At 43.8% G+C, this 16,749-nt stretch overlaps 1 protein-coding gene across 1 annotated transcript in view; it reads right to left on the reverse strand.

The window, feature by feature from the left end:
• The window catches only part of PIWIL4 (piwi like RNA-mediated gene silencing 4), a 376,427-nt gene that overhangs the window by 112,642 nt on the left and 247,036 nt on the right, over positions 1–16,749 (reverse strand). The window contains exon 14 of the mRNA XM_086933498.1: positions 5,329–5,401. Within this exon, the coding sequence (XP_086789624.1) occupies positions 5,329–5,401 (73 nt within the window). The remainder of the gene's footprint in view (positions 1–5,328; positions 5,402–16,749) is intronic.

Consider the following 16,749-nt stretch of genomic DNA (forward strand, 5'->3'; position numbering starts at 1 on the left):
ACAGGTTTTAGTCTGTTGGCGAGGACTTTGGCCAAGATTTTGGGCTCTGCATTGAGGAGGGATATGGGCCTTAAGGAGGCGCAGGAATCTCTAGGTTTCCCTACTTTATGGATGGCCACTATTGTGGCTATTCGCTGATCACGCGACAGTATACCTCGTTCCTTGCTCTCCTCAAACATTTTCTTTAAGTAGGGACTAAGGCCAGAGGGCGCGAGCTTATATATTTCTATAGGTAAGCCATTGGGCCCCAACGCTTTCCCAGGCCGGAGGTCTCCGATCGCTCGGGCCAGTTCCTCAACAGTTATTGGCGCCTCCAGGTCCTCTCTTTCCAAATCTGAGAGATAGGGCATTCAGATGTCGGTCAGCAAGGAGACCGAGTCGTCCTCCGGTCTGTCAGAGCCCTTGCTGTATACTTTCTGATAATGCGATGCAAATTTCCGGACTATGTCATGGGGTTCAGTGATCACGGCACAAGTATCCGTTTTGAGCTCTGCGACTATCCTATGGGCCTGTTGCTTTTTGTCCAGCCAAGCTATGAGCTTGCCCGCTTTGTCCCCTTGATCATATAGTCTGCCCTCTTTGTCCCTGGCTATGGTCTTGGCGGCATCTGTAACTAGGGCTCTGTATTCCGCTGCCTTGAGTTCCATGAGATGAACTGCTTCAGGCTCTACCTCTGCGTTAGCCTCTGCTTCCCGCTTTAACAGGTCCCTCTCCATGTTTACGATTTGCTCTTCACTTTCCTTTCGGCGACCGGAGATCGCCGAGAGGGCCTCTCCTCTAAATACAGTTTTAAAGGCCTCCCAGAGCACCGTGGACGAGGCCACCATACCGTCATTTTCTGCGAAGTATCGGTTTATGGACCGGAGGAGTTTACGTCGGATGGGTTCACAGCGCTGGTACCACGCGTTAATCGGTGCAGTGCAGCCCTCTTGTTTGTCGCCCAGTGTGAGGTGGGCGAACAGCGGCGAGTAGTCTGAGATACCTCTCGCCAAGTGTGTGACCTCCTGAACCTTTGTGTCGCGGTATTGCGGCACCAGAATATAATCGAGGCGAGGAAACGATCGATGTGGGCCCGAGAAGAAGGTGTACTGTGTATCTCGTGGGTGGCGGGTTCGCCACAGGTCCAAAAGACCAAAGGCGTCCAGGAAGTCAGTGAGCCATCTATGTCCGGGTGGGATGTCTCTGGGCGGAAATCTGTCTAGGGTCCGGCATACGACAGAGTTGAAGTCACCCCCTATCAGGAGGCGCCAAAATGAGCCAAAATTATGTTTGTGGAGAAATGCCATTTGCCAAGTGAAGCTTGAAGAATATCGCCTAAATTTCCATAACCTGTTAAGAAGAGCCATAAATCCCCTGAAAAAGGATTACAACATTCACAAGGTGGAATGTAAAGCCCTCAATGAAGTATTTTGGCTCAATTTAAATCGCAAATAAGGATACAAGGTGGGAGTCATCGCAGGTAAACACGAAGACTCCAGTGTCTAAGAGGATACTATTAGGAGATTGAATTTCAGCAAAGAAGATAAGATTACACCGTGGTCTAAGCCCTGATGATAATCCCCTGAGGCAGAGGGACATTGGAAACGCGTTGGCACGTTAATATTTTGCCTGCGCGGGATCCACATTAATTGAAGCTCTAGAGAGGGTGCCACTACATGAAATATACCCAGAGAGCAAATCACTTCCAGAGAAAGTTGTCCCTGCAGTATACCTGTTTGAAGAGCTTAACGAACTGAACAATACTCAATGTCATAGCGCCTACAGGCATTGTTTGAATCACCGACTGTTGTAATTGTTTGAATTAATCGTTAGATTTGAATTTATTGTCGTTATGTTTAAGTTTTTGAATTGTTTAGTTTTTTATGTGTTTATTAACATTTATTCATGAGGAATGTATAAATGAATGAAATGTGTATTCTTTTCATGCTTCAAAAAAATGAAAGGATGTTTGAAATTAAGTTGAATTAATACAACTTTGAAAGTAAAATGCAATGACGTGATGCATTGTATTTCCAAATCTGCATGAGTAACTAGCAGTTCCAAAACTGGTGGCCAGGTAATTCTTTTTGAAAACCTATATTGGAAGTTCCAGCAGCCAAGGGAATTTCGCTTCCAGCTTTAGCCTTGAATCCACTGGCATCCCCCTCTAAAATGGCAAGGTAATACCCCAGACAATCCCATGAGGGCATAGCTGTCCACAATTCCCCCGTAGCTGCCCAGATACTACGCGCAATGTCCGATTCTCAAGAGCGGCTATTGTGAGGAAATGGCACCCTCGGTACCTCGAGGACTTGCCCAAAACTGTGAGCCATATCTCTGATCCTCCAACACACAACTTACGAGTGTAAAAAAGAACTAAGGTGGGGTATTTACCTTCCACTGCAACGGCTGCTGCCTCTGCAGACCTCACCCTAATATCCTCTGCATATCACCCGCTCCATCTAGTGCCTGTCGGGGATCCACCATTAAGTGCAGCGCTGCGCCTACTCAACTGCTATCTCAGTGAGTGTATAGCACTCCTCCAACAACCACGCTGTACTTCATATGAGTGTCTGCATTAGTCTGAAGGCTTCCCCACCATGACGTAACGGCTATTGTTATAGCAGTACCGACTATCCAGCCCTCTCAACCTTCCCGCAGAACATAGAGAGAGCGACAGCAATGCTGGAGCTGCAACCCAGCCTTTCAGTTGTCCGGGTGACCGCTGTGTCTCCTGCATTCATAGACCAGTGTGAAGCATCAGGCTGCAGTTCTCAGTCCCCATCCCATCACAGTAGGAGTCCAGGTGAAGTTGATGGTGAATTGGCTACTTAATTGTTTTGGCAACATTGCGTTGGAAGCAGATTCTATGGTGGCTGGACCAAGGAGGTGAGTGAAGACCTGTTTCAGAGGAGGCATTGAGACCACTAGCCTCCTGCAAGCCACCATATCAACTGTCATCTTTATAGGGTCGAGCCAATTCATCACCCACATCATAATCATTGTCTAACTCCGTGCCCAAAAGGGAGTGGAGGATGCGTGTTCTCAGTTGTGGAAGCAGCAGATTAAGTTGAGGATGCATCGCCTCAATTGTCAAAGTCAGACCAGCACCAAATTGGAGTCGGAGAGTACTATGGGTATCTACTCATCCTGTGTCAATGGATTAGGCACTGGCATTCAAGATCCAGGGATTGTGTGGACTGTGCCAGTGGAGGCAGAGTCGTGATCAGAGCTGGGGGTGTTATGAGGGTCTTGGATGGGCCAACTGGTGTCGAGGGTGAACCTGACAGCAGTACTTCAGATAGAAGGCCTCTCGGCTCCTTGGGGCTCGAAGGCATGTCAGAGGCAGTCGGCAAAGATCCAAGGAGCTACAGCAGGGTTCTCCAAAGTCGGTCCTGGAGGACCGGGTCCATGCCAGATTTTTGGGATATCCCATTTACATAAATGTAGTTTTCTTAAAAATCTGGCATGGATGCGCCCCTCCAGGACTAACTTTAGAGAACTGTGAGCTAGAGCATGGCTGAGGTGAACTGTTCGATCTATTGTGGAGTGGCAGATGGCCCTGGAAATTCGGGTTGTTGCAGAACCAGTTGTGGGATCGGCTCTGAAGTCAGGCAGTCCAGGGAGCGAGATCTAGAGCCATGGAGCCCCCAACAACCACCTGCTGAAGCAAATACCAGTGGCGATAGGTTGCAGAGTCACGTTTCAATTTTTTATGCTTCTTCTTTGACTCACCCGAAGATGTAGAATTCAAAGAAGACTGGCTTCTGGAACATCTTCAGCGACTCCTGGAGTGGGAACAGGACCAGACCTTGGACTGCCACTTAGACTGCTACAAAAAAACTGAGGTTAATGTCTCTGAGAGACCAGAGAGCGCGCCGGATCCGACTCTGGTAGCACAGAAAGGAGCTGATGTCAGTGCACTGGAGTGGCACCTTTATAGGCTCTGCTCAGCATTTCCAGGGTAGAACAGCATTAGTGCAGAGCTGCAATGGTGCCACCCACCGGCGCACAGAGGTCCTGCTGAAAAGGTTCCTGTTCCACTTTGACACCTGGGGAATATTTCAAAAGGTTAGGAAATTGCGACTACAAGTCTCTATCAGAAGTCGTTATACTGTTGCATTTAAAATGAAGCAGATAAGCAGAGACCGGCATAACGACAGGCCCTGCAGCCCCAGTGGTGCAGTGGGGGCACCCCAATCCTTTAGAGGCCCATCAACCCTTCTGGGGGGCCTCATTTACCCCAAGACCAATGAATGTCCGTGAAATATGGGAGACTATTGGGCCCTTTTCACATTCTGCGGGGGGGTGCTTCATTTTGCGCCATGCAACCGTGCAGAGAGTGCTGCAGCTCTCTGATACCATCTATAAATATCAAACGAGGGAGAGGGAAGCAAGAAATGTCTAACCGCCACTCTGCTTCCAGACGTTCATACCAAAATATCAAACAGAGTGGGATCAGATGTTGCTGGAGGATCTCTTTGGAAAATTCCTTAGGACCCTCAACAATTATTTTCGGTCAATGCTATATTTTCACCACTCATGTACTAATAACTGGTAGCGTAATCATAGGGTCTTAACCTCCAGCAGGAGATAGTCTCTCAGCCTTAAGAGATTGTGTGAGTTCTGTGTCAAACAATGGTCTAAAAGGACCTCCTACCCAGGAACAATAGGCTTATTTAAATCTGGGTAGGGGTAAGGTTAATAACAGAAAAGGACGTGTGCAGGGATGCATGAGCTATCTCCCACATCATCAAATATAAAACAGGTCTTTGATATCAAGCATGGAAGCTATGCAGAAAGTGCTGCAGCTCCTTTATACCAGACATGGCAGGCCTCCAGAGAAGCGCTACAAATGAATTATACCAAGCATGGGAGTCCTTCATGGAAGTGCTACAGCTGTGTTGCATCAAGCATGGCAGTCCTGCAGGAAAGTGCTGATTAGGTCTTGCTACCAATACTTATGTTTCAATATGCAAAGAAAATGCACTAGATTTCTAATGGAAATATTCAGTGTATACAGTCAGTTTTCCTATTGAGTGCATATGTCCTGTGATCATTCAAAATTCTGGCAAAGCCTTGCATTCCTGGGAATCTGGGCATATAGCAAGTATGGCCACATAACTGTTTTGTGTGAGGCATCACCTGTTGTTCAGGGGGCTAGACACATAGTTCTAAAACACAGGATGTCACAAAATGTTTGTGAAGGGATGCTGCAGTGAGGCATTATGCTTATAAATATTGCAAGGCTGCTGCCTAAGCCATAATTGTATACACTTCCTCTTAGCCAAGGCAAACAACTGTATATTTAGGTTTATCCAATGAGAAATGTTATTGTTCTGCACATACCAATTGTAAATCTGGATTTACATGTTGCTGCATAGCTCGCAGGAAGCCTGTGGGATGATCCTCCACCTGTATGCTGCATAAAGAGAGATAATGCCTATCATTCAGTGAATTACTGCAAGAACACAACATTTAGCATGATTAAACATACATTTACTGCTCAATGAAACCCCCAATTTAATATTATGTAAATAAATGAAACAAACTTTGTAGGTGTACAATGTGAGGGTGTAACACTCAAGAGATGATTTTACAGATCCTTAGACATAGAGACTCCTCTTTAGAAGAGAGCCCTGACTTGCCTCAGCCGTTTTCAGAGGTACACTTACCCTATCCAGTGCGTCACTACTCCAGGAAAGACCACAGGGTGGCAACCAGGGCTTGTTACATGAATGCTGATGAACGGACCCAGAATGCACCCAAATATAACTGTCACCAACCTGTTTTTAACACAGAGGAAGGATGTGGTGAAGCTCCAAGAATTAGAGCAAGTTACAGAACTCCTAGTTCCCCTTTGCTCACAAAATGAGCAAATGACGCAGCCACTTTGAGCCCAATTCCAAAGGCGCCCACCCAGGCTCCTCATACAGGAAGGAAGTCACAGTGAGGCCTAAGTACCAGGGAAGCTAGAGTTAGCCACTCCAGGAACCTCTGGTTCTTACCAGCTCTGTCCCAGCACCTTGGCTCAGGAAGGCCTTCCAATGAGTGGGAGAGGAGAACCTATTATCTGGACACCGAACACTGTCGGCAAAAGAAATCAACACAAGGTACGTCAGATCGATACACGCTCTGATCAATTGATGGCCAGAATATCGGGTTCTACCAGTGTTAGGAATCTACAGCCAGCCGTGGAGGAGGTAAAGCCCCCACACCTGTGTGGCCTCCAGTAGGTCGACTGGATCATAGGTATGCGTTAGAGGATTTATAGAAAACTAGGGTCGAACTCAATTTGTCTTCCATGCTGGAAGGGTCACTTCTGCCCTCATAGTAGAAACTGTGTCCTGGATGAGGCCACGACACAGGCTCATTTTCAAAACTGGAAAGGGACATTGGAAAATAAGTAAGTACTAGGCATTGATTGCTTCCTGTGGTCATCTGTTCGATCTGCAGTCCTGAAGACATTCTCCTCAAGGAATGGGGGTTGCTTGTAGTTAAATCTAGTGGCCTCTTGAATGAGCAGGGATGTCTTTCTAGCACATGGCTGTCTACGAAGACCCACCTGTGCGATGGAGAAAAGGGAGAGAACTGTGGGCCTGCTCTCTCCTTCTGTATACCAGCAGCCAGTGCTCATGCTTATACCAAGATACCAGGGGAGGATAGGATCACCCTTCCATTGTGATGCTCTGCTTTCCACTGCAACCCTTCAGCCTTGGAGTCCAAGACATCACACACTTCTACATCCAAGCTGTACTACTAGTGCAAGCGGCTCGGCATGTCCATTTTGCTCCATGCTGAAGAGCCCTGTATCGGCTTGTCAGTGCCCAAGGTCTATCCTGAACCTCAGTAGCCTCCAATGTTTCCAGTTGTGGGAACATGGAGGCCCAAGATCATGATTAATTCGCACCTGCACAGATACTGGATCACTTTCAGTAGGGTCACCACCTGGAAAATATAACAGAAAGTGATGCAAGAATAAGGACAAAAACAAATATTACCCTTACCTGTTAAGTAAATCAAAAAATGGAACTCAAAACATCGAAACAGCACAAACCTAAAAAGTCAGTTAACCCACTTGGGTGGAAAAGCATACTTTAAGGAACCACTTTTCCAAAATATAAAGTGAGGGTTGCTGAGCTACATTTACTGCACTTGTACAACAAGAACAGACGGATGCAGCAATAACTTCTGGGTAGAGTTTCAACATGCACCCTGGTTTTTCGTCATTGTTGTTTTCTCGTGTGCCAGAATACATTTATGATCTGGGAAAGCGCTATCCATCCAGTTATCTCCTAATTCTTGACTTAAGAGAGAAGAAAACAGTAGTGTGGCAGTCTTCCATCCCTAGTCATCATCAAGGAAAAGCATAGATTACTCATCATATTCCAGATCCCCAGTGCCCTCTTGAGGGGAGGTTGTTGGGAATGGGATACCCCCTGCACAGCAGCTATTAGAGGGGCCTGAACCAGATCCTGACCTCAACCCTCAACACCTGGGTAACTCCTTCAGAATAATCTTGAGGGATGTAGCATACGCCTCTGAGATCCTCAAAGGTCAAAGAAGAACTGGCCTACCCCTAGCCATCAACTCCTTTCTGAAGCATTTTCTTTCCTTCCCCCTGAGGATCTATCTTGTCCTCCCAATTTGTCCCGGCTGTCCCTTCTCTATTTCACTTTTCTTGTCTTTTGCACCTACGCTTCTCAGCATTATCTGCTGCGAGACAACTTTTTCAAATAATGTCTGAATCTATGAAAAATGTATGAAAGAATAAATGCTGGAAAATGCCATTTATACAGGTAGGTGCTAAAGAACAAATGACACAGGAGCTACTTCCAATGATGTTCTATAAGGAATGGTTCAGACAGCTTCAGCTACAATCAGAATCACTTAAGTTTCAAGTCGTTTACCATGGCCTGTATTTATAATATTCAGTCAATCAGGTAAAGAAGTCAGGCATAATGGTATATTGTTTCAAGTATGCTAGATATATCTAAGCGCTGCCCTAGTTTCTCAGCAGCTCTGTATACATAACTGGGCAATGTATTGGGTATATGACCAGGCAGATGAAAATCCACATAAAGTTCCCCAAAAAGTAAAGTAATAAAAAGAAACTACCACCAAAAATAACAAAATAACCCAAGTAAGTAAGACTTTCATGATAGTAGAGACTAGTTCTCAAAGCAATACGAGTCCACTTACTTAGGGGATGGTTGTCTAAGTCACAACACAGAGTTCACAGGATTAAAAATAAGAGGTAAGACAGACTAGTCTTAGAATGTACTTAAGTGCTGGTTTTGAGTTTGCATCTAACTGCATCCTTCTGGTGTACCAAAATATTGAGGGTCCATGCTTCACACGTGGTCAGTGGTAGCTGAGATTTTTCATTGGTGGGAGGGACGAGATCTACATAACTGAAACAAGGATTCACCTATTTAGGTTTTAGGTGTGTGATTTGTTGTCCCAAAGCATATTAATAGGACTGGATGTGTACCACTATATTCCATCTTTGGAGTGGGAAGCATGAGAATATCATTAGGAGATATTATCACCATCAATAGCTGACTGGGTTTCCCTATAAATCACTCTGCTTCACCTACTCCAAGTAGAGAATGTGTCTGGAGTTTAAGTGGAGATGAAATGTCCCCGGTCCACTGCCCAGAAAATTCCCACCTCCCTGCCAGAGATTATTGGAACCTCTGCTTTCAGCTTTTCCTTTCAGGACCGCTGACCCCTAGTCTTTTCCCGACCTACTGGGGTAAAAGCAATCAAGGGACTGCCAGTGATCCAGGTTTTCATTGTGGTACTTCCCATTTGGAAGCCACAGATGTGCAGGAAGCTGTTGCATACCTAGAGTACTAGTTATTCAGGCGCTTCTGGATATTTCTTGTGCACCTAGAGCAACAATTTACACCCTTTTGATAACAAGGGTCGACACGATCTAATTGCAGATTCCTCACCTTTGGAATATCTTGATGTGCCAGACTGGATCCAGAAGATTTTTCAGCATAGTCCCTTAGCGCCGGTAGGTGGCATAATGCAGCTCTGTGTAGACACTGCCTTGCCTCAGAGGTGATGACCAAAACCACACATAGGTGCCGCTCAAGAGTGCTGATGTTAATTTTATTCTGGACACTCTCTGCACCTTTGGACAAGAAACCCAAAAAAACAGTTATTTGTGAAAGTGTGAAGGTCTTTAATTTGGAACATTTTTGGATGGAAACAAAGCCATTCTGTAGAACAAGGGGGCGAGAGGGCGGCTAGAGTATCCGCCATAAAGAGCTTTACCGAAGGAAAGCAGCTTGTTCTCTTGATGGATACTGATTCTCCATCTTTAGAATTCGTACCACTGCAGTACCAGTAGCTTCCAGGGTGGTAGGTCTACGGATGGACCCAGGCCAAATACTCTTATTTTCAGATCTGGATGTCAAGGCAGTACTGCTTCGTGAATGTGTGCTCTGAAGTCCACTTTGTGCTCTGACAAATGTCCAGGACAGGCGCTCCGCATGCAAACTTATTGGTAGCAAGTTGGTGTTCCTGGTGGAATTGGCCCTCAATTCTTCTGGAGGCTGCTTCTTGACCAACGCTCTCCGACCGAAGTGCTGTGCTGAGGAGGCCCCCCACACCGTGGGGGCTGCGGGGCCTGTGTTACGCCCCTGTTGCATTGCCTTGCATTTCTACACCCAGGAAACCCAATAGAGAGCTGACCTTCCACCAGAGTAGAGGCCAGAAGCGCTACGGCTTAAAAGTGGTGCACAAAAGAAGACTCAATTAAGGTCCCACTGAGGCATCACAAAGGGTTTAGGAGGAAACACGGATTAAACCTTTTAGAAATCACTTCATAGCAGGAGATTTGAACAAGACCGGTAGGTCGGTGTAAGGAAATGCCTCTTTTTTCGTGATTACCCCCAAGTTTTTGTCCTGATGTTACTGGTTTTTGAACTCTGTAAGTGCCAACCAGGTGTCAGTGCTAGCGCTCTTACTCTTTTTAAAATGTCTTAATGACTCACCCACAATTGTCAAATGTTAACTGACATGTAAGTCCCTAGTATATGGTACCAAGGGTACCCTGGGCAAGTACGTTAAAGTGTACTTTGTGGGCTGTAGCACTTATTCTGCCTTGGTCAGTGTGACAAACCAAAGCATGACTCCCAGCCACAATTTAAGGCTGAAAGAGCAGTTTTAAAATGGTACCTCAACTTTGCCAAAGCCCAAACCTTTCTTTTTAATATATATGTCATCCCTAAGGCAGGCCTAACGAGCCCTAAGGCAGGGTGCTGTATATTAAAAAGCAGGGCATATGTTTTACATATTCTGCCAATAAAAATCCCACATTGTCCTTTTTACTGGACAAAGGTTAGTAGCCTCCTTGGAGAGTACAGGGTTACACGCTGACAACTCAGCAGTGTTTACTCCTCAATGGGAAGACTAAATATAGTACTACAAGGTATCAAAAGAATAATTGTAATAAACACGACATGTTGCACATGTCAAATTGAATGTACCTTTAGCACAAATGGCAACTTTAGAAAGTTCTATAAAGCAAATCCTGTTAGGGGTTGCCCCCCATTGCACAGCGTATATAGAACCCGATGAGGGTAATAGAAATAGTAAACCAATTCAACTTTCAGTTCATTGTGTTCTTTACTTCATTTTGTTTCTTATGTCCAAATTATCAATCATTTGTACATTCCAATTCAATTAGGATTCCATTAGTCTGGATATCCCAAAGTATTTAAACATAGATCCCTATGCATTTCATGCTATCCATAAGCACTTCATCAGGGGAAATCTCTGTAACAAAAATTAACAGGTCTGATTATGAGGAACAATCCTCTGTATTCTATTTCAATTAGCATTTATCAGTATTCCAACATTAAATCTAGAATAAACAGCGATGATTAAGGGTCTAGTTGATCATATTCTATCTTGCAAATCTTGCAAACAGATTGCCATTATTCGGTTAACAGTTTTTTCAAAACATGCTCCATTAACCGTATTCTTTAGTGGGAGAACAAATAATAATCAGTGTTCAAAGGTGTTAAAGCATTCTTGCCGAAGAATAAAACATCGTGAATCTAGCAGAAGCATGCAACGTATTTTCTAGTCATATTACACATCCAAATCGTCTTCATGTGTAAAGTTACCGTTCACGGTTACATTTAAAAGCGTGTGCAAATGTTTTAGAGCTTGCGTGTCAATTGCACGGTGTTCCCAACAGATAAACAACAGTCTGAATATCATATCGTTGTGTGCGGATAAACGGTGGCGAAATTAATAATGTAAAACCCCAGCTTCATGTTCTATAGGTCTTAAAATAGACGCCATAGCGGTAACAGTTCGAGAAATGTACTTACTCGTTCTGTCAAAGTATATGTCAGTCGATCCACAACTTCGCTCGATGTGGTTACTGTGACGTTGTGTGTGGTTCTGTTAATAAAGTTGGAAATCAGCGTTCAACGGCGAAGTGTTGAAAATAAATGACAGACTTGTTTCTATCTAAGATGGGGGCCATCTTGTAATGGGGAATATGTGTAAAGTGAAACAGAAAAAGGTTATGAATTGGGAGAATGGGAGAATTTCCTTATTCTAGTGTCTGTAATGTATAAAAATGCTGTCTTAGGACTAAACAATATACATCCATATCCATGATTATGTATATAAATAAGTTAGAATGTGAACATTTATAAGTGTTAATGAACATTATATCACATCATCACTGAAGTGAGCCTGTGGAATACTAAATTATATGATGTTTATAAGTAACATAAAAATTCCATCCTGTCATTCAAATCAGTGGGTTGCATCGTGCACAGGAAACAAATCCAAAAGTTTTCCCTCTGTAGTAATTTGTTGTTCATGCTCATTCCTTCTGTGTTCACCACGTTTTCCAATACCATAAATTGCAGCTGTGCTATATTGTGTCTCTTTTCAACAAAGTGCGCTGCCACTGTGGATTTCATATTTGATGTCCTGATATTACTCTTATGTTCGAGAATTCTTGTACTGATTTTACGTTCTGTATGGCCCATATAGCATGAGCCACATTGACACTTGAGTAGATAGATCACGTTTGAAGTATTGCATGTAGCATTCACTTTTAACTTAATGGTGGTGCCTTTCATGGGATGATGTAAAATGTTCCCTTTTATAACATTGTTGCAGTCACTGCAGTTGTAACATGGTTGTGCCATGATATTTCTCCGTTGTAGTTCTGATATATATATATTTTTTTTAATAGTTCCTTAAGGTTAGGACCTCTGGTGTATGCAAAAATTGGTGGTTGTTCAAACAAACCCATAAAGTCTGGTTCTCTGCTCAATAGTTGCCAGTGTTTTAAGATAATGTTCCTGTATTTGTTGCTCAAAGTGGAATATTTAGAGACCACTGTCATTCTTTTGTTATCAGTTCTTTCTTTCGGTGAGAGTAACTCTTCTCTTTTGAAATTTGCACACTTGCTTTTAGTTTTTACCAGTACATGTTCTGGGTATCCTCGATCACGAAATTTGCTACACATTGCTTCTGTGTGTTTGGCATAGTCTGTGGGGTCCCATATAATTCTTTTTAATCTCATCAGTTGCGACAAGGGTAAATTATTTTTTAAACTTGGTTTGTGAAAACTGGAGTAATGCAACATGCTGTTGCGGTCTGTCTGCTTCTGGTATAAAGTCGTCATGAACTTGTTGTTCTCTAATCTGATTTGCACATCTAGAAAGTTGATGGAGTGTTGGTCATATGTCCATGTGAATTGTATACGATCATTGATCTCATTCAGTAATTTTAGGAACATCAATAATTCATTCTCTGGTCCTGCCCATAAAATGAATATATTGTCTATGTAACGCAAAAACACTCTTCCATGTTCAATCGATATTGGTTCGTTCAGAATTTTTTGTTGTTCGAAGTGGTGCATAAACAAAATTGCATAAACTGGGGCGGCACAATTGCCTATTGAAGTACCGCTGAGTTGAAGGTAGCACAAGTCTTTCCAAATAAAGTAGCTTTGATATAGGGTGAATGCTAACAGCTCTATCAAAAACCATTGTAGTTGAGGTTCGATGTTAGATTTGAGTAGGGCTTCTTCTATGGCTTCAATTCCCAGATTGTGGGGAATAGAGGTGTATAACACTTTTACATCTACTGTGCAAAGCCAAAGTTCCTCATTTGGTGTAGTCTGAATGTTGTTAATCCTTTGGAGAAAATCAGTCGTATCTCGAACGTATGTTGGTGTTTTAATAACCAGGGGTTGCAGATGTTTATCTATGAGCTTTCTTACCGGTTTATGTATGCTTCCTCTCATAGCTACGATTGGTCTGAAAGGTGGTTTATGTAGATCCTTGTGGGCCTTGGGGAGCATATATAACGTTGGTGTTCTAGGATTCTCCTGGGTCAAGAACCTTCTGGCTTTCTCAGAGATAACGTTTTGATCCATTGCCTTCTGTAAAATGGTTTCGAGTGTTGTTCGAAATTCATTAGTTGGATTGTACTCTAATCTGGCGTATGTGTTGGTGTCTGACACGTGTAGTTGTACTTGTTGTTCATAAAATGCATTGTCCATAATCACGAGCGCTCCGCCCTTATCCGCAGTTTGACAGATGATATCTGGATTGTCTGCAATTCTCTTGAGAGTGCTCCACTCTTTCATGGTTAGATTGCTGTGTTTCAATTTAGGTTAAAGCGAAAAAGGCTAAAAGAACTTACAGATCTACACATACCCATTGTACGTGCTGGGCAAAAAACACAGAAAACAACAAGACCTCCACAGTTTGTCCTGCAAAGGTCCGTAAAACGGGTGGCACACCAAGACACAAATGTGTCCCAGCATGCAGCGTACTGAGGTTCTGTAAATCTGATCTTGCCCCGTGAGGTTATGGTTCCGTCACGATTTTGGTGAGGTCGTACCGTATTTAGTGAGTTTGGCTAATATGGAGTGAATTCGTCACGTTAACTAGCGAGTTCATTACTTATTCAGAGACTTCGTCTCGAATATGGGTTCCATTTTGTCCGTGCCTCCATTTTGTGTTGCCATCACGCAGGCCGATGAATAAGGTCGAACGAATGAAGCGACCTGGCCTTTTCGTACCGGCATACATTAACTAGGTCCTTTCTTGACTTTAAGGTGAATTGTAAGGACCTGACTCCTTCACCTGAAACTGACCTTGCTAAGCCAATTTCCCTGGTTTGATCGTTGTCTGAGATTGCCAATCAATGTTCAGGACATTGTTAACTTTTAAGTCTCCTTACACATGCCTTATCTTGCTCGTTATCTGTCATTGTTTCCTTTTCTATGCTCTTTCATTACATGCATTGAGCTTTCAATTATGGGTTTGTCCGGCTTGTGGAGATTGAATTTGGGACATTCCTAATAATTAACTTTGGGTTGGGTTATTTCAAACTGAGCTTTTCGTCATGTGATACTTTGTTTGAGAATGTGCCTTATTGGTTAGAATTTTGCGCAATGGGTGTATGTTTGTGAATTGAATATTGTGTATAAAAAGAGATGTTTCGCCTTACAAAATTGAGCAGTCTCCTGAGAATTTACACCGTGATGTACTTCTAGGACCACTGTTACTAGCTGCAGTTAATAAATTTGGTCTTTGACGCCACCCAGAAGTATTCTGGGTCTCTGTATACCAAGACAGGTGAATCCGAAGACTTTTTAAACCCACCGGGTTTTTAAACCGGTGGGTTTAAAAACCCGGTTCTTCAGTACAGCGACATTGAAGAAGGCATCACTGACAAGTTTTTTCATCCTGCTGTTTAAAGATCCTGCCAAGGTGGTGCATGATCAGGGCAATGCCCTGACTATTCAACCAGTTCCAGAGGAGCAAGATCTTCAGGCACAGAAACTAGGACACCACACTGTCCTGTTTGTTACAATACCATGTAGTCTTCTCATCCCCATCTCTCCTAGGTGATCTTGCAGAGATGCCTCTGTCACCACTGTCAGCTCTGGGAGGGGTAGAAAGAGGGATCTGCCACTGGTCCAATTGTTGTGGAGCAGCCACCACTGTTGATGTTCTGCAGACTCCTCTGAAACCTGAATGGAATCTGACAGGTTAGTGCATTACTTGATGCTTGCTATTCCTAACACCCGGATATGACAATACACACTGTGGATGATCACTGCCCATGTTCTTTCCAGATACGCAGTTTTTTTGTCTATGTGCTCATTTCGATTTTTCATGTTATTTAGTAATTCGCTACCACACTCCATTGTTTTGGATCCTTTACAACTGCATACCCGGATTTAAACAACCTAACTCTATGTCCACCCCTATTCGGGGCAATGAGTATATGTTGCAACGGACCATTAGAGATTTCCCCATACCACCATACATACACTCATGCCTGACTTAGTACACATACATACTCTCCTCTCTATGATGACCGTGTCAACAATCAGGAATGTCACTATTCTCCTAGGGTAGTGACAAGGAATGCTAATATTGATTTTAATGTTTTTAATTGGTTGTTGCAAGGATGTGGCCCCTGGTCACACCTATGTACATAGCACCCTTTGTAGTGTGTCTTAGGTGTTTCTGAGCAAATGTTTTGTTCATTTTGTATTTAGTAGGTGTTTATTTATATTATCTATGTTTCTTTCCAGCCGTGACTAAGTTCATTTCATGACTGAAACGCGTTGGCTGATGTACTTTTCTATCCATTTGGATTTGCCAAAATAAAGATTGTTTCTACGAAGACACTGATCAAGCTTCTTTATTAATGCTACATCATTCAGGGAGTGCACCGCTCCATTGTTCTCATGAAATTTTACAGTTTCCCTTGGTGCTGGGCCCACTGAAACCTCAAACCCCACTGAAGACCTGAATTCGCCATCTGGCATGGTCGACGAAAAGGATGCAGAAGGGCAATAGGCTTAAAAGAGTCAGACCCACCCTAACTAAGACCCAGGACTTTAGTTGAAACCTCAGGATGATAGTCTGAATATCCTGGACTTGTCGATCTGGAGGGAAAGCCTGAAAATGTACCATATTCAGGATAGCTTAGATGAAAGGGCGCCTTTTCAAAGAAGTAAGGTGTGGCTTTGGCACCTTGATTATGAATACTAGAGATGTACAGAGGGGTTCGCCATTATCTGGAGTTGATCCATGACTGATTATTGCGGGCCTGCCCTTAAGCAGGCAGTTGTATAGAAGGAGGTTTGTACCTCTGACTGGGACAACCAGCATCAATTTGTGTAGGCCCAAAGGGCATTGGTGATGCCGATAGGAAGCACGGCAAACAGAAACTGATCATAGCCCACCTTGAACGGCCTCCACCATTTTTCAGCACTAGAAAATAAAGGGAGTAGCACTCAGTTCCGATCTTTGAGGTTGGGACTATCTCTGTGGTTCCCTACACCAGAAAAACTTGGGCTTCCTGCAAAATGGACAAAAGGTCAGCTAAAAGCCACTTCCATGTAGGTGGAAGAAGCAGTGGGGCAGAAAGGAAAGGCTAGGCCAGTTGGCCTATCTTCAGGATTGACCTGTTAGTTGTTATGGCCTGTCACGACTGAAGAAAGTGACTGACTCCCTCCCACAGGGGGTCAATGAGCCGTGATGGCAAACGAAATCAGCTTGGAGGCTGCTGCCAGAGTGAAAGCCTTTTGAGAGATTTGCCATCCCTCTGAGCCTGGATATTGTTTGCTGGATTTCCTACCCTGGCCTCAAAAGAACAGGGGTTCCTGTTGTTGGGTAAGTGGGCTTTGATAGTGCCTGTAGGACAAACCCCTAGCAATACTGCCAAAGGAACAAAACCATTGGGGAT

This window comes from Lissotriton vulgaris, chromosome 8 (assembly GCF_964263255.1).
Source record: "Lissotriton vulgaris chromosome 8, aLisVul1.2, whole genome shotgun sequence".
Lineage (NCBI taxonomy): Eukaryota > Metazoa > Chordata > Amphibia > Caudata > Salamandridae > Lissotriton > Lissotriton vulgaris.